At 51.9% G+C, this 17,087-nt stretch overlaps 7 protein-coding genes across 7 annotated transcripts; 3 read left to right on the plus strand and 4 right to left on the minus strand.

Moving 5' to 3' along the window:
* Positions 1-1,393: 1,393 nt before the first annotated feature.
* Positions 1,394-2,651, plus strand: SNOG_12630 (hypothetical protein; the record flags this gene model as incomplete). Its single annotated transcript, XM_001802798.1, has 3 exons — positions 1,394-1,908; positions 1,961-2,080; positions 2,225-2,651. 3 exons carry the CDS (start codon positions 1,394-1,396, stop codon positions 2,649-2,651), a joined length of 1,062 nt encoding a protein of 353 aa, XP_001802850.1.
* A 543-nt stretch (positions 2,652-3,194) lies between these two features.
* Positions 3,195-3,732, minus strand: SNOG_12631 (hypothetical protein; the record flags this gene model as incomplete). The annotated part of the gene is made up of 2 exons (XM_001802799.1): positions 3,195-3,414; positions 3,503-3,732. 2 exons carry the CDS (start codon positions 3,730-3,732, stop codon positions 3,195-3,197), a joined length of 450 nt encoding a protein of 149 aa, XP_001802851.1.
* A 1,371-nt stretch (positions 3,733-5,103) lies between these two features.
* SNOG_12632 (hypothetical protein) lies at positions 5,104-10,142 on the minus strand (the record flags this gene model as incomplete). Its single annotated transcript, XM_001802800.1, has 6 exons — positions 5,104-6,528; positions 6,599-6,717; positions 6,743-6,882; positions 6,930-9,375; positions 9,428-9,907; positions 10,103-10,142. 6 exons carry the CDS (start codon positions 10,140-10,142, stop codon positions 5,104-5,106), a joined length of 4,650 nt encoding a protein of 1,549 aa, XP_001802852.1.
* A 1,252-nt stretch (positions 10,143-11,394) lies between these two features.
* On the minus strand, positions 11,395-12,207 carry SNOG_12633 (hypothetical protein; the record flags this gene model as incomplete). The annotated part of the gene is made up of 1 exon (XM_001802801.1): positions 11,395-12,207. The coding sequence occupies one exon, from the start codon at positions 12,205-12,207 to the stop codon at positions 11,395-11,397; it is 813 nt and encodes a 270-aa protein (XP_001802853.1).
* A 334-nt stretch (positions 12,208-12,541) lies between these two features.
* Positions 12,542-13,840, plus strand: SNOG_12634 (hypothetical protein; the record flags this gene model as incomplete). The annotated part of the gene is made up of 3 exons (XM_001802802.1): positions 12,542-12,660; positions 12,809-13,652; positions 13,703-13,840. The coding sequence occupies 3 exons, from the start codon at positions 12,542-12,544 to the stop codon at positions 13,838-13,840; spliced, it is 1,101 nt and encodes a 366-aa protein (XP_001802854.1).
* Positions 13,841-14,246: 406 nt separating this feature from the next.
* Positions 14,247-14,945, minus strand: SNOG_12635 (hypothetical protein; the record flags this gene model as incomplete). The annotated part of the gene is made up of 1 exon (XM_001802803.1): positions 14,247-14,945. The coding sequence occupies one exon, from the start codon at positions 14,943-14,945 to the stop codon at positions 14,247-14,249; it is 699 nt and encodes a 232-aa protein (XP_001802855.1).
* A 282-nt stretch (positions 14,946-15,227) lies between these two features.
* SNOG_12636 (hypothetical protein) lies at positions 15,228-16,813 on the plus strand (the record flags this gene model as incomplete). The annotated part of the gene is made up of 2 exons (XM_001802804.1): positions 15,228-15,296; positions 15,317-16,813. 2 exons carry the CDS (start codon positions 15,228-15,230, stop codon positions 16,811-16,813), a joined length of 1,566 nt encoding a protein of 521 aa, XP_001802856.1.
* Positions 16,814-17,087: the final 274 nt, after the last annotated feature.

Here is a 17,087-nt window from a genome sequence, read left to right on the forward strand (position 1 = left end):
TTCATCACACATAAGGATGGCTCTTCAACCAAAAGGTCCGCAATCACCGTTTCATGTTTTCCACTCTCCTTGCCGAAAAACCCGAAATTTTGACGTCTATGTTCTTGCGTGCGCCGGAATCAAGACTTTTACATTCACTATAATGTGGGATCTTGCTTAGATGTGCAAATGAATGATCGAGAACGGCTATGTCGCCGCACTAAAACCCTAAGAAGTACTCATCGTGAACGATCTAATGTCGCCGGGTGGTGAGGGTATGGGAGATTCTAGCGTTCATTCCTGTACTCATGCGGAAGCTCCGGAAGTCTTGTGAGTGAGTTTTGAGATGAGAATGTGTTGGGGTTATGTTAAAAGCTCCTCAATTACCAGGCTCTCTCTTCTTTCCTCACAAACAACACTTCAGAAGCGTCTTTACTGGAAAAGCAGAAAGTTCCATGGTATGATCGTTCTGTCTTCTGCACTTCCAAAAACGCGTGGACCAACATCAATGTCTTGTCGCACCAGCTCCGCAAACACCATTTCAATGCCAATTTCGATATGAAAAACTCCTCGCATCCCGAACTCTGGTAACTTTGTACAAAGCTTCTCTTGACATTTGTGCAATCTTTAGAATGAAATTCTTTCTTTCGATAGCTTTTTACGAAAGCCACAACAATATGCTCCGTGTCTTCTGGGCCTCAGTCCGACCTGGCCGAGGATCCGCGCCTTCATGTTACCCTGCGAACGTACGAATACGAATTGCGTAACGGAAGATCTACGTTTGAACCAGCATGCAAACATCCCTCTGGCGGGTAGTAAAAGTTTTCGTGCTGTACTTGAAGTGTTTACTGAGCTCGTGTCTGCACATGCCCCCGTCTTGGACTCAATCAGCCTGAGCATAAGCACTGCCAGAATGCAATCAAACTTATCTCATGTTTGGGACAATCTCTGATGAGAATTTCATGTGACCGAAAATCACTTCCAATTCTCGGAAATGGTGGATTGACATGGTGTATACTGATGTCGTGCAGGCCATAAGTGGCGTTGGTAGTCATTGCACCACTAACCGCGCGAGTTCTTGTAGGCAGATAAATTGGGAAGGTGGCATAACGTAGCTTCTCACTGCCACCTAGAAAACGGATGCGCATTCATCTCAGAAGGACACTTTGAAGGGTAATTGGCTAGTGCTAGTCTTATGAATCTTATACTATCGTCGGCGATATCGACACGAGTGTTGCCAATATGGTACAATTCACTGATTGATTTAGTGGTTCAACGTCCGAGTTAAGCCATGATGGTACAATGCGGTACGAACGGCGTCTTTGGAGAGCATAAGTATCTACTCGCATCGCGATAGCTTCAATGTTCCTCCACTCACCAAACACTACCCACTGCAAGACCCACATTCGACAGGATGTCCATGCCGCAAGTCACTAGCATCCTGCTCTTCTTCCTCTTCGCTCTTCGTACTTGTCTCGCAGACCAAAATCCTTTCGCACCGGGCAATGGTGACTTCAATCCCTTCGAAGGCCTTCCTGATGCTAACAATTTCCGTCCCATGGGAGCTGCTCAAGCTAGGCAGCTTGGATCTGGCAACGCTCCTGATAGCGATGGCTATGGACAGGGAACGCCAGCCGTTCAGGCTGGCAACTACAACAATGCTGGCACGGGCACCGTCGCTCTGCCTACCGATATCACCAGAGCTTTACCGACGGAGGGATTGATCAGGCGAGGGCCTGCATCCGTTACAACGATTCCAGGGGCTACTGCCACTGGTAATTTCGCGAGAGAGGATACAATCTACTCAGACGCGCCTTTGGGAGAAATAGAAGTAGGAACAGCGGCTGCAGGATTTGGCGCATCTCCAACAGGATATGCCAGAGATACAGAGTACATTTGTCCAGCCGACAACGGCGTCACCTACTCCACGTCAGTTGAATTCCCAATGATCTATGACTCTCTTCACTAACACCTAACTCAGTGGCGGCAAATGTTTCGAGCTTCACTGCAACAGTGCAACCACTCTGAACGTGGGCGTAGCGGAAGAATTTCCTTCAGCATCGCTGAAGAAATGCGCAGAAGCATGTGGTCGGAATAATCAGTGCGTTGCATGCGATGTCCATGGGCAAGGAGCCAGAAACCCTGGCAAATGCCTGCTCTTCAGAGGCACGCCACCGAGCGGAAAATTGTGAGCACCTCACCACTGAATCCAGCCACGAGCTATGGCTAACATGATGCACACCAGAACCTACCATAGAGACATACACTACTGGGTCATGTTGAACGCGAATCAATGCAGTGACAATCGTGACCAATCTCCGAATGATCGCGACAGGTACCCCGACGATCGAGATTCTCGCAACTCCTATGGGATCGATCCTCAGGTTGCTAGTAGGGCGGCTGATGCTTGCGACCGACAGTACAATGGGGCAAGACCGACGCCGCTTTTTAACGAGCGTGGTAGACCGGTTTGCTGCGGACCTATCAAGAATTACGACCGGTATGGCCAAGTGACGGAGAGTTGTCCGCCATCACGCAGTGACAGGAATGATGAGAGGAATGATGACAGAAGAGACGACAGTCAGTTGGCATCGCCGGCCCAAGACGATGATTCTGGCGGGGGTGATTTTCCCGAAGATGATGATAGTGGTGGCAGCCCTAGGAGGAATTGAGAGTCTTTGGGACCTCTCTAGTAGCGTCGAAGTCTTCCGAAAAGACACTTCTTCGAGTGCTCAAAGTATGATAGCGTACAGCCGACCAAACCATTAAAAGTCACCGAGTCTCACTCGACTCGAATCTCTTCTCATCCGGTCTATCAAAGATGAATTGAGGCACACGTATGTTCTTTAGCACCAGTGGAGTATCATGGGCTCAAGAGGAATCAATTTTCTTCCATATTCTAGACCAAATCGTAAGCGATTATCAGGATCGTCCATTTAACCACAATGGGCTGGAACGCCATTTTGAGGCCCATAGCAGATCCCACTGCAGCATGAACCAGGGTCTCCCAAGTCACATGGGGTGTTAGAGGCGTTGCAACACGTAGAAGAGCCGAATTCAGTCCCGCAGCGACCAGTACAGCATTCACTGCCTTGACTGCAGGAAGCTTGCAAGCCGCTATTCTTGCATACAGGTGGAGGAGGTTGAGCCACGACACAGCTGGTCGTGGTTGCAACTACATTCACCGTCTGAAAAGTGTTAGCTTGTGGAGAGCGTTAGCGCGAGATGAAAAGTACCGTTGCAGGAGCAGTGAACGTGGCGAGCTGTGTAGCTGTGGGCTTCAGATTGAGACAACTACATCCCTCTGAGATCTTCGCAGCAGCAAAAGCGGCGAGAAGAGGAAGGACGTTGGTGCGTTTCTCGATGTCTTCCACACTCGGGTTCTCAAGGTCGTGGCTCTCTCCTCGCTTTTGCAAACCGCCGCCGCATACCGAGCTAGTGACTGTTACAGTAGTCGTGGAAGTTGTGCTTGTTCTGCCTTTATTAGCTGCCGCTAGTTATGGGAATCGTGGGTTGTTCTTACATGGCAATGGGTGTGATTGTCGTGGTCGATGTTTTCGTTCCCGGAACTTTTAGGTACGACCGGCAGAAAGTGCTTGCTGGTGGGCCAATCTTCTTCAGTACGCCGAGGCATCCTGTCAATTTGGAGCAGTCGATGGCACGATTGTCGAGATTTGCAACGGCAGTGGGTTCAGGCCACGCAGTGACAATTCCGCTGACTGTAGCAGCGAGCAAAAGTTTGAACGCAACCATGTTTCTCGACTTCGATTGAGACACAAAAGAGATGTGATGAAGATATTCTTCACGCCCAGAAGCTCCCTCATGCTTTATACATCCAGTTTTTGCCACGCTGCTGTTGTGATATTCACCGCCATGGTGAGGCTGAAGATTTGCATTTTCACCACCTCTTTCTCAGCTGTCTTCTACACGTATGGGAAGACAGGACTTGCGCCACATCACAAACGAGTACAGATAAGGAGACCTGCCCCGCTTCGAGACTCGTTAGCTCCGGCAATCACACTCGTGTGGCATCTAGATGTTGGCTAGCGGGAGGAGTGAGGATCTACATCCGTGCGCGAGGCCGTAGCGCAAAGCGAATTGAGTCCAGCCTCGCGAAACAGACCAGAAAAGCATACCAGGAATATCTGCCTGCTGAATTCCATGTAGAACCATCCGGGATGGGGCACAGCGCCAGCGCTAAACGCACGAATGTATCGCTGCTGGTGATGTAGAATTGCTCATTGGACCGAGATATTTAGAAGTGCGCGGAGACGCCGATCAACAAATTCGATGCTCATGTTGGTCAAGTCGTGCTGTAAGGATCCAGATCGACAGGTCCTAGGACATGCTGCACGGGCTTCCACACATGATCGGTAATCTGCATCCTCGTAACTTCTTTGCATCTAGCCTTGATGTTCTATCTCCAAAGACATTTCACCGGCAAATCAGAGAAGGCCCGGGTCAGGGATGGTGTTGATTCTCACGCGTGTTTTCTTTGCACACTTGGTTGACCAACCAGAAATTGAGTTTTGGGGTTTGTAGGCAAGACTCACTGATTCTCATCACTAACAATAATACACATTGAAGTCCTTCTTTCACACCGATTATAGGTTGAATAGTTCCCTCTGGTTTTTCGAATCTTTCCTTATGCAAAATCATACATAGCGTGTGCAAAGTCATCGCTGATGCTGTCCTTCCTCGTATAACAAGTGACGACATTCATTTCACGAGTCGCAATTCAAAGTCATCCCACACTTGGATATTATGAATCTTATTGCGCTCTAAGACCAGAATTCTGTTTCCACTTTGGACTAGGCTCCTGAAGTAGTCGAAGAAGAACAATTACTTCTTACATTCTGGTTTATTGTCTGGGATTCTGTTTCTTATGGTACTGTCAAGAGGGTACCAATTCACAACACTGTGAATCTTTGCTCTGAGTTGATTGTATAGTTTTATCACAATCTCATCAAATCTTCTTTGCGCCTCGCTGTTATTATATAGGACAGAACTGATTTTATCAGATGGAAATTATGCATTAAACTACCACTCTTGAAGTCGCTCAAACACCCGCTAAGAACAGATCTCAAAACAATGAAATACTAACTTTTCCTCCCCATCTTCACCTCACGCATCCTTCTCCCCACTCCTCGCCCCGGGATGCGCTCCCTGCGCAGCAACATCCGCGACCCCATTGCCCGCCTTCTCTGCCGCGCCCTTCGCCTTCGCACCCTTCTTCGTCTTATGAAATCTCCCTGTCAGATTCTTCAAATTCGCGACCCTAAAGAGCCAATACGTGAGCACCGCCAAGAAAATATTAAACGCGATGAACGCGAACAAAATGCCAAAATTGCGCCACCTCTGGCTGTAAGAAATCGACACGGATGCGAGGAATTGGTCGCTGTTGGAGAGGCTGCAGTACTCGCAGTTGGCCGTCGCACTGGGGTTTTGGATAGTGCCGCCGGCGAGAGACGCGTAGGATTGGAGGTATGCGCCGCACGTTTGGCCCGAGGGCGGGTCGAAGACGGAGATCTCGCGGTCGGAGCAGAACACTGGGCGCCCGGCTAGCATGGTAGCTACGAGGCCGCCGATCCAGTAGGTGAACGGGCTGACGCGGTACATGAAGAGCCAGAAGCCGGGGAGTTGGGAAGGAGGCTGGAGTACGCCATTGAACAGGATACTCATGAGGGTGAGCAGGGAGACGAGGCCGGCAGCGGTTTCGGCGTTGGGCAGCGCAGCGATGGTCATGGATGCAAATGTGGAGGTGTAGATAAGGAGTTGCATCATGAAGAGGAGGACGAGACCTTGTCGTTCGCTGGACTGGGAGGCGCCGACGACGGGGTAGTAGAAGCAGGCGAAGGAGAGGATGCCGGCGAAGATGCCGTAGGGGATTTCGACGACGATGTTGGCGACCATGAATGCCACCCAAGAATAGGCTTTGCTGGGGCGCTCGCGGGATTCATAGAGGGAGCGCTGGGTGATGAACAAGGGCTGGATCTGCTGTACCAGAGAGGAGAAAATGGTCGTCATCATGAATACGGAGAAGATGATGGTTTGCATGCCTGCTTGCGTCGAGTCGGCGGAGAAGAAGGAGAAGCCGATGAAGAGCGAGGCAATAGCACAGAGACCAAATTTGGCGAGTACGTAGCTGGGCATTCTCCAGTATTGCTGGAAGACACGGTATGTGCATTCCCAAATCTGTGTCGTAATTGGCATGGCGTATGCACCGCCACCAGTTTCCTTTGCGATATCGAGGTTATCGTTCTGACGCTCCTTGTGCAAGTCTTCGATTTGTTTCTGGACTTCTTGCGCGTTGTCGCTGTTCTTCCAGACATCAAACCACTCTTCGCCCTGATCGTTCTTGCCGTTGTTGACAATCTCGAGCATGTACTCAGCCGGGTTCTCATCCTTGCCGCACTTCCGTGCTCCTTGGTTCTCAAAGTAGTGCAGAAGAGTCTCGGAGTTCTCGCCGATCTCTCCGAAGTAGACCGTCTTACCTCCCTTCGCGAGGAAGAGAAGTCTGTCGAACTCCTGGAAGAGGATCGCGCTGGGCTGATGGATAGTGCACAGAATAGCTTGACCGGCAGATGAGAGCTTCTTGAGGAAAGAGATGATAGACCACGAACTCTGGCTTGTCCAGACCCGAGGTCGGCTCGTCAAGGAAGAGGAGCAACTTTGGCTTCGCAGCCAGTTCGACACCGATGGTCAAGAGCTTACGTTGCTCGACGTTCAGACCCTCGCCTGGTACACCCAACAACCGCGTTAGCGAAGTCAGCCATGTTCAACATCTTAATGACCTCCTCGACATAGTCGTATTTCTCCTTCTTGCTGACGGACTTTGGCTGGCGAAGCATAGCGGAGAACTGGAGAGACTCGCGCACGGTGGCAGTTTCAAGATGCAGATCCCTACAATGGTCAGTACATAATCAAGTATCGGTAGCGTGATAACTTACTGTTGCTGAACGTATCCAGTGGACCTCTGGAAAGCAGGATCCAGAGGCTTTCCGTTCACCAACATGTCGCCCGTGATGACACCCATAGTAGTTCGCTGCGCAAGCGCATCCAATAGCGTAGTTTTACCAGCACCGGATACACCCATGAGTGCAGTCATGGAGCCAGGTTTCACAAATCCGGATACATGGTCCAACAATCGACGTGGCTCACCCTTGATCTCGATATCGTAGACCACATCGCGCCAGGTAAAGATACCCTTCTGTTCCTCGATAGCACTGACGTCACCAGCACCGGCTGAGTCATCTGGCTTAGCAGCGCCCTTTGATTCCTCATCGGACTTATTCTTGCCATCCTTTTGTAGATAGGCTGGAACGTGGCCGCGCTGGAAGACGAGCTGCTCAGCGGTGTCGGTGGTGGACGAGTTGAGTTCGACGGCAATGAAGTAGGTGACCATGAAGAAAATGAGGAACCCCCAAAGAATACCGAAGTTCCTCCATACATGAGACCAAGAGTATCGGTACGATACCTGGATGAAGTCGTCACCAGAGACAAAAGTCTGGCCAGCGACTGCACCTTGAGTATTGCAGATGAATGAGTTGCCGTTGAGATTGTAGCCGGGACCCATGGGAATGAACTGATCGCAGGGGAAGTTGACTCCGTGGAACTCATTCGCAAGCAAAATCTCAAAAGCGTAGAAGATGGGATTGATCCAGCGGATCCAGCCAAAGTAGACAGGCATTTCAGGAATTCGAATGACGAAGCCGGTATAGATGACGAGAACGAGGACGAGGACACCAGCTCCAGCCATGGCTTGCGATGCTGTCTTTGTGACAGCTGCCGTTGTTCGGAAGATGGCTGCCATGACGAAGGTGGCCATGTAGGTTACGATGAAAAACAAGAAGAATTGACCGGCTGTGTATCGCAACTGTGCAAGGAAGTATAATATGATGTTAAAGACCACAGCTTGCACAAACTTGACAGGTATGTCGGCAACAATACCCGCTATAGCTTCCGTAGCTGGATGATAGAATGCGTATGAGTTGTGCTTTTCGACGACAGGCCTTTGCGCGTATAATCCGCTGATTTCACCGATAGAGGTGAGAGCATTGAACAGAATGGCCAAGAACAAAACGGCGCCTCGACCTTGGAACGATGATGATCCTTGGGAGTGGCCGTAGTAGATGGAACCGACGATAAGAGCTATGATGATATTGAGACCGGCTTGAGTAGCAGTAGATGCGACATCACCCCAGATACGCTGATATGCGCGACGGGTATTAAGCTTGACCTGCATTGGAACGCTGACGAGGTATGGGGACTTGGGCCGAGCGTGCTTAGCCTGAATGAACTGTTTCTTGCTGCGCAACTCTTGAAGATTTGAGTGTTCGTTGACAGGATACTCCTCCTCAAAGTCTTTGATCTCCTCGAGTAGGTTCTTGTACTCTTGTGAGTCGCGCCAGTACTTTTCGAAATCCTCTGGAGTGCGTGGGACCTTGTTCTCCATACCCTTCTTCGCCTGGCGCTCAGAGGGGTTGGTGACGGCTGTAAGGAAGTCTCCGGTCGTTTGCCTGGGCGGGCAGTACCAGCCTTGACGCTCGAAGTAGCCTTTCGCCATATCTGCGGGACCAAAGTAGATCTGACGACCTTCATAGAGAACCGCGGCTTTGTCGAACTGGTCGTACACGCTCTGACTAGCTTGGTAGATGGCAACGGCTGCGGCGCCTTCGGTAAAATCCGATCCCATCCTGAGCGACTTGACGAACTTTAACGCAGTCGCAGAGTCCAGACCACGAGTAGAGTTGTCCCATGATGCGAACGGCGCACCAGCTAACATCATCTCGGCGACCGAGACACGCTTGCGCTCACCACCAGATACACCGCGTACGAAATCGTCTCCAACCTTGGTATTATAAGTATGACTCAAGCCGAGAACGGCCATGACCACACTGGTGAGGAACTTGGAGAACTCCTCGCGCGATTGGCCTGCAGGTCGGTTGGAAGGACACCGGAGGGCAGCAGCGTGCTCGAGTGTTTGGCCGACGGTCAAATGGGGAAAGTGCTTGTCGACTTCCTGGTTGTAGACTGTTTCACCTTTGAACTCCTTCCTCATTTTGCCTTGCAAAATGCCGTTGTAGTGGATGGTCGAGTCGTCAGTGTCTAAGCCATGGAGCTCGCCAGTCAATGACTTCAGGAGTGTACTGCAGCCACTTCCGGGACGTCCGAGAACCACGCAGAGCTCGCCAGCCTTGATGATACCGTCAAAGTTGTGAAGAATCTGTTTGCGCTCTGATCTGCCAAAGTACTCTCCAGCACGGAAGGGAGCCATAGGAATGTCACCGACAGTTTTTTGGAGTTGAAGTGCTCGTCCAGATCCAAAGACGTTGAGGTTCTTGTACACAACGGACAGTTTCTTCATCTCAATGCCTTCGCCTTCAAGGTTGTGACCTGTGAAAATTTTGTTAGGAGACGTACGATAGCGACAAGATCGTATACTTACGGAACATCTTCAGGAATCTTGCGAGGTCGAAGGAGTCACTAGACGGGTCTACAGTCGCATCATTCGGGTCTGCGATGCTCATCTGCCGTCCCATCTTCTGTGACTGAGTTGTGAAAATGCGCTGAAGTTCTCGCCGGCCTTCATCGTCAATCTCGGCGCGTGTGTTCTTGCGTGAGAGCATGGCGCCATGTAGTTCGTCACTTGACGACCGAGAATCTTTCTGCTTTGGCTTGGCTTCGCCATTGGAACCATGTCGGGTGGATGAATCGCTAGAACTGGAGGACTCAACTTTCTCAAGAGGTACTTCTTGTTCGCGCTCTTGCGCATTGGTGCCAGAGAACAAGCCAGCGCCGCGGACATCATGACTCCCGGAAGCTTGCTGTACACTGTAATCTGCTGTTGAAGGAAAGAGACCATATGACGAGCGCTTGACCACGGGCGCCGGGGTTTCCTGATGCTCATCGTGTTCGCAGTGGAGGCCTATACGATTGTCGTCCGCTCGTGTTTCGTGACCGTCTGGGTAATATGTCTCCCGCCCGGAAGATGTTCGATAAATCCCGTCTGAGTGAGCATGGTTGGATATCGTAGTGGTTGTGTGTGTTTGTTGTCCAGATGTGCTCGATTGTGTGAATTCATTCGCTGTGTTTGAGGAAGTCTGGTGGCTTTGTGACGTGCTCTCAGCGGTGTGGTCTGTGTTGGAGAGTAGCCCAGCCATTGCAGCTGTAGGAGCGTCCTGAAAGTGAACCACAACGTCTGTAACAACAAAGCCTTAGAGCACCCATTGTTTTAGCAATATCTATACACCATGACCCTGAGGCATGGTTGAACGTCATCATACGCTTCCGGATCGCGGATCATCTCGGCGTCCGCTTTTAGCTCACGACCGAATGCGGACGAAATCGAAGATGAAGATCTCCCATGCGAATCACACAGCGTAATTGAGGCTTAGCCTTGCCAGGCGCACGCTTATTCGCACTTGTGTCGATCCAGACTCAGCGCTAGACGCGTGGTTTCGTCGGCCAAGCACAACAACAGAAAGAAACACAATTATGACGCAACTATCACCCGGATGGTCCGCGACAAACTCCACGTTTGAGGGACCAGAAACAAGCTGCCAACGCGCTGCTAGTGTGGAACTCAACACATCAGGCCTGAACAGCATCGAAATTACAAGTCAAGGCAAGCCGATGAGTTGGCGATGTTTGTACACCAAGGAGGTTGTGAATTGTGCCGTGGTTGACAGCCTATCACAACCCTGGGGATTGCCAGTGCAGCTCATCACGGGTGCGGTTACTTCGTCCCGGCGACATGGTACAAGCTTCTGACAGGGCCGACCATCTGCCATGGACGAACTGCACAAACTGGACGAACTTCGGCCACGACTCGTGCGAAGCTTAAAACGTGCATCGGACATCCACAACTTCCAAGGTTCCGAGTAGCCGAAGTCTGACAGCCGGACGAGTGTAGGAGGGGCGCAGCCTGTATCTCAACAGAAATCGAGCAAGACCGCATCGGATGTTGAGAAGTAGCCGGTGAGCGTTGAGAGCAATTCATATCGATTCAGGAAACACACACTTGTGGATGAAGCTATTGACTTTATGATTCGAGTGCAAGCTAAACCTGCGCCAAGTCCATATGGCTTTCAGCAGGTTGGTATATATACTAGGCTGATCGTGAGATTCGTTTTGCGATCCCACCCGCCGTGACACTCATCGACTTTGCAGCTCGGCTGTGATCCGAGGCGGTGTGGGTCACTGCCGAGAGGCTTTCACTGCAGCCACATCTCATCCCGCCAAGTGCCGTGAAGGTGCACCGGGCGCGATGCATCGCGGTCAGCTTGCGCATATGGCGCAAATACTGCTGCATTTCCGACTACACTTGCACACAACCAGGTTTTGGCCACGACTTCAGCTAGGCTATGCCAGGCATTCTTCCTTGCTACTTTCTTGCTTGTAGACATTCTGTTCTCATCGCAGCTTCAAACCCTCTAGACTCTTCTCCATGATTGGGATGTGCTCTGACAAACGGTTGGGGTCGCGCATGATGGCGAGGACATCCTCCTTCCTCCCAGTGGCCGCAAGCTTCTTTCGCACTTCTTCATAGGGTGCTTCTCGGGCAGTGTATTCTCTTATGACTTCGTCTGACCCAAATTCGACGTACACTCGGGTGTCGCGAATCCTGAACACCACATCGTCCAGTCGCATGAAGAAGCGCACCAGCAGAAGCAGTCGCGCCGGCATGACCCGGATCTTGCATGACAGCATCGCAATGCCGTTGTCCGCAAGCTCATCCTCGTATAACATGACCTCATCGAAGAAGTGTATGGGGTCTGGTCGCTTGAGCAGTTCGAGTGGTATTGGGCTTTCTGAGGGCTGGAAGGGTGGTGTTTCGGGCGTCGTGCCTTTGTAGTCTGTGCTGTACGACCAGTCGAATGGCTTGACAACCTCTTTGATGTCCTCAAACTGTTTCTGTCTGTTCTGCTGCCACTCTTTCGAATATGAGACCTTGAACATCTTGTCGCCAGTCTTGTCCACGCGGTCCAGCGCGTCAAAGGCATTGAACTCGATGAACCAGCCACTCGAATGCTCGATGCGTGTGAGGTTGTCGCCGAATATCATCTCGGGCGGGGTGATGCCGAGCTTCTTCGTCATGTCCTCTATGGGGCCAGCTTTGAGAATCGGAAGCTTGCGCGTGGTGATCTTGAAGCTGCCTTTGGTGATGGAGGTGTCGGCGTGCCCTGGGGCAACCGTATCGGCCGGCGCGCCATTCAGAGTCGCCATTGCGTTCGAATCCTGGAGGGAGAACTTGCAGGATTGTACTTTTCTGACAGAAACTATTTCTTAAATTCCATCATCAGAGAGCTCTCGCGGTGGTTAGCGCGGGGCGGGTGCACGTGTGGGGTGGGATCGGCAACATGGAACGCCGATGTCTTGGGGTCGTTTTGCTATAGCAACCGCGCTTGTTTGCATCAACCCTGGCCCGAACCGAACTGCCTTTACCACCTCCCACCTGGTCAGACAGACGCAGGACATCGACAGGTTTCGACTTTAGCCTCTGTTTGCAGCTTTTCGCTTTCACCCAATTCTTTCGTTAATCGCTTGAGCATTTAGCACAATGGAGGTCGCCAACCTTGAAGCTGCCTTCGAACGCATCACCGTCACCGACGAGAACGATGAGCAAATCACTTCTTCCACCACCTCTTACCACAAGACGAAGGTGAACAGTACTCAGGCGTGCGACTGCATCAGTAGCTAATGCCGCAAAGGCTTCACTAGCAAACGCTGCATCATTATCCGGCCTATCATCCTCGAACACAGCAGCAAACCGCATGAAGCTGCCCCATCAAATACCATTACAGAAGCTTGCAACCCAGAATGCCAGCAAGAATGCTGCGAACATCTCCAAAGTTACCATCACGTCGTCTACCACCCGCCCGTCGGAGGTCAACCCATCGCATCGCCGCACCCTTACCGAGACGGCCCTCTACGTCAACCCGTCAACACCGAAAGCATGGCACCTCGGCATGTTTGATATCGGCAAGCCTCTCGGAAAGGGCAAATTTGGTCGTGTATATCTTGCCAAAGAGAAGTCATCAGGCTTCGTCTGCGCACTCAAAGTGCTCCACAAATCCGAACTTCAACAAGGCAAGGTCGAGAAGCAGGTGCGACGAGAAATCGAGATCCAATCACACTTGGCCCATCCCAACATTCTTCGCCTCTTCGGGCACTTCCACGATGCAAAGCGTGTCTTCTTGATCCTCGAGTTTGCCGGCCAAGGAGAACTCTACAAGCACCTCCGCAAGGAGCAACGCTTCCCCGAATGGAAGGCCGCACAATACATCGCCCAGATGGCCGCAGCGCTCAAGTATCTCCACAAGAAGCACGTCATGCACCGAGACATCAAGCCCGAGAACATCCTCGTCGGCGTCCACGGCGAAATCAAAATCAGCGATTTTGGTTGGTCTGTTCACGCACCCAACAACCGTCGCAACACCATGTGCGGAACTCTCGACTACTTGCCCCCGGAGATGCTGAGGGGCGGCGGCAAGGACAACTTCTACAGCGAGAAGGTCGACCTGTGGAGTTTGGGCGTGTTGACATATGAGTTTTTGGTTGGCGAGGCACCTTTCGAGGACACGCAAGTGATGACTCAAAGAAAGATTGCACGGGGAGAGTACACAGTGCCTAGCTTTATTAGCTCAGAGGCAAAGGATCTTATCAAGAGGGTAAGTTCTATCATCATACTGCACTGGAAACTCATGCTAACAAATAACAGTTACTAGTCCTTGACCCCGAGAAGCGAATTGCGCTCGAGGAAGTAGAGCGACACCCGTGGATCGTCAAGCACTGCAAAGGCAGCCGTGTCCAAGTCGGCAGCCGCTCGACCTCAGACGACGACGACGAGACCTACTAGTTCTGCATTTTGATGACGACGTTTGGGCATGGATCTATGCAATGTACGACGGCGAACAAGGCGTTTTAAACGGTGTGATGACCACACTTGGAGTTATTTGGGGTACTAGGCACGCACATCTCGCGGCGATTTGGCATACGACATGCGAGCATTCTTGATTATGAAGCAAATGCAACGAATTTCAACTTCACCCCAAACGTTTGCGCAAGAGTGAAGAATGATATATCCCAAACGCCATCGCTATGCATCGTCGTGAACCGTCATGTACACGTCCGTCTTCGACACGCTATCATACAAGACTTGCATACCCGCAGGCTCACCGATATATTTCGTCAAACGGTCTTGTGTCTCGGAAGCATCTAGAAAAACGTCAGCATCTCTCTCATCGTCATGCACACATCACATCTTACCCTTCCCACACCTGATTCACAATCTCGCCCGCATGCTTCTCATCCCTAACACCCGGCCTTGCCATCATACTCAGCGTCGCTCGCCGGCGCACACACCGCTGCAATTGCTCCGTCACACTCCACTGATTCTTCGTAAAGAACTCTCTTGAAAACCTGCACTCGCCACTGAGCGTGGACGCCCGAATCTCCAAACAAGCCTGATGCCTTAGATTATCATTTTCGACCTTGAACTTCAAATGGTCCCACGCATGCACCATCTCATGCGCCATGGTATCTTCCTGATGCCCTCTATTCCGAAACTTATTCGCGCACAGCAAGATGCCGTGGTCGAGACTGAATCCGCCTGATTGCGAGTTGGTGCACATGCGACACAGGATATTGTCCTTGTTCAAGTCGCCGCCGAGCTTTTCCACCTCGTCTTTGAGGAAGCGCACGATGGGCGAGTATTGCAGCAGGTAGTCGCGGTTCGAGTCGCAGCGTTGACATATCGTGTCGGCTTTTAAGGCGTCCATTTCGGTGAAGTATTTCTCCTCGAGAGGGACGTCGCGCGAGCCCGTCATGCGGCTGAGGAGGATGGAGAAGGTGCTGGACCAGTTGTAGTATACTGGGTCGATCTTTTTGGGCTGGTCGGTTGTCATGGCGGCGAGGGAGGCGCCGTCGGGTGCGGTTTCGGGGTTACTTGGAGAGGACGCCATGGTGCTGGATGTCGAGATGGTACTTCGTAGGGCGCGTTAATGTTCCGCGTCGCAAAAAGTTGGGTTTGGTACGAATGTCGAATGCGGGAGCCAATCGGAGGGCGGGCACTAGCGGTGTACTAACTGGCAGCTCTTTATTGCGGAGGGGAGCGAGCTCGGAATCTTGGGCTTGAAAGAGTCATGCATTGCGTTATATAAAGAACATAAGAAACATCTGGATCTTGAGCAATTGCGCTCGCTCGCTCCTTCTTTACCTCTTGTGTAGAAGGCAATCCCGCGACCATGGCCGTTCACATGCGAAAGCTGCCCGGCCAGCTCACCGTCGTCATCAAACTCGGTAACTACTCAAATGTACATGGCACAGCTGGCAGAACGAGAACAACTTACCAACACGCGCAGGAACCTCTTCCATAGTCGACGAAAAAACGCACCAGCCCCTCCTCTCCATCCTCTCCCTCATCGTCGAAACAGCATGTAAACTGCACGCTGATGGCCACCGCGTCGTCATTGTCTCGTCGGGCGCCATTGGCGTGGGTCTCAGGCGCATGAACCTACCGCGACGACCGAAACATCTTCCCCAGGTACAGGCGCTTGCTGCGATTGGGCAATGTCGGCTGATGTCGCTGTGGGATCAATTGTTTGGCAACTTGAACCAGCCGATTGCGCAGGTGCTGCTTACAAGAAATGACATTGCAGACCGGACGCAGTATCAAAATGCACAGAACACGTTTATTGAACTGCTAAGCATGGGCGTTATACCGATTGTGAATGAGAACGACACATTGGCGGTCACGGAGATCAAATTCGGAGACAACGATACGCTGAGTGCAATCACGGCGGGAATGGTACAGGCCGACTATCTGTTCTTAATGACGGACGTCGATTGCCTGTATGACAAGAACCCTAGAAGCAATCCAGATGCAAAGGCTATCGAGGTCGTGGAAGACATCGCTGAGTTGGCAGCGGACGTGAGCTCAGCAGGGAGCTCCTTGGGGACAGGCGGCATGAGCACCAAGATCGTGGCAGCGCGATTGGCGACGAGTGCAGGTGTAACAACCATCATAACAAAGAGCAGCAAGCCAGGGAATATCGGCGCCATCATGAGACACGCAGAGCAAGAGCGGAAGAAAGGCATGTCCAGTCGCAATTCCACCAGCAACCTTCAAGACCACAACGACGGCGTCCCACTCGCCCAAACCGCAGCTCTAAACCTCCACAACTCAAACCACGACCTCTCTGCATCGACCAGCTCCCTCGACCAAGCCCCCCTCTCCCCATCACTACATGCAGACTCCGACACCGTCCCCCTCCACACCCGCTTCCTCCCAATCTCCCACCCCATCCGCGACCGCTACTTCTGGATCCTACACGGCCTCGCGCCCCACGGCACAATCTACATCGACCAAGGCGCGTGGAACGCACTGAACGACAAAGCCGGCCTCCTCCCCGTCGGCATCGTCGACGTCGACGGCCACTTCGCCCAACAAGAAGCCGTGCGCATCGTCGTCGTCAAGCGGCTCCCCAAATCTTCACCAAAAAGCCTTCCCACCACACCCGCCGCGTCTTCCCACGGCGTGCACGCCCCGATTCCCATGCGTCACCCATTGCCGCACTCGTCATCTTCATATGCCCGCGAAGAAGGGCCCAGGCCGTATGAATTGCACAACCCGGCGCCGATGGAGATTGGCCGCGCGGTGGTGAATTACTCGGCGGTCGAGATCAGGAGGATCATGGGGCTGCATTCAACGCAGATTCGCGAGGCGCTGGGGTATGCGGATAGCGAGTATGTGGCGTTGAGGGAGAATATTGCGTTTACGGGGAGGGAGAGGAGTAGGCCCAGTACGCCGGATCATCGGTTGGAAAATTAGATTGCGCTTGACTTTGCATAGCTGCATGGGTGGGTTGGGTTTCCATCTTGTCGATCTTCGTGGGCGGTATCATGGCAATCGAAGAATTGAGATGGGAACTTCCTCAAGGTATATTTTCTACGCCATTGTCCCATCATGGGGCCGATAGAAAAAGTGTCAGTGCGATGATGCGGTGATCATTGAACTCTTGGAATGAGACGAATATGTCAGTTGCGCAGAGTTTGTCAGCTCATATTTATTCTACGCGAATTGAAAATCTCACGCGCGGTGACGA

The sequence above is a fragment of the Parastagonospora nodorum genome (assembly GCF_000146915.1).
Source record: "Parastagonospora nodorum SN15 chromosome Unknown scaffold_23, whole genome shotgun sequence".
In the NCBI taxonomy this organism is placed as follows: domain Eukaryota; kingdom Fungi; phylum Ascomycota; class Dothideomycetes; order Pleosporales; family Phaeosphaeriaceae; genus Parastagonospora; species Parastagonospora nodorum.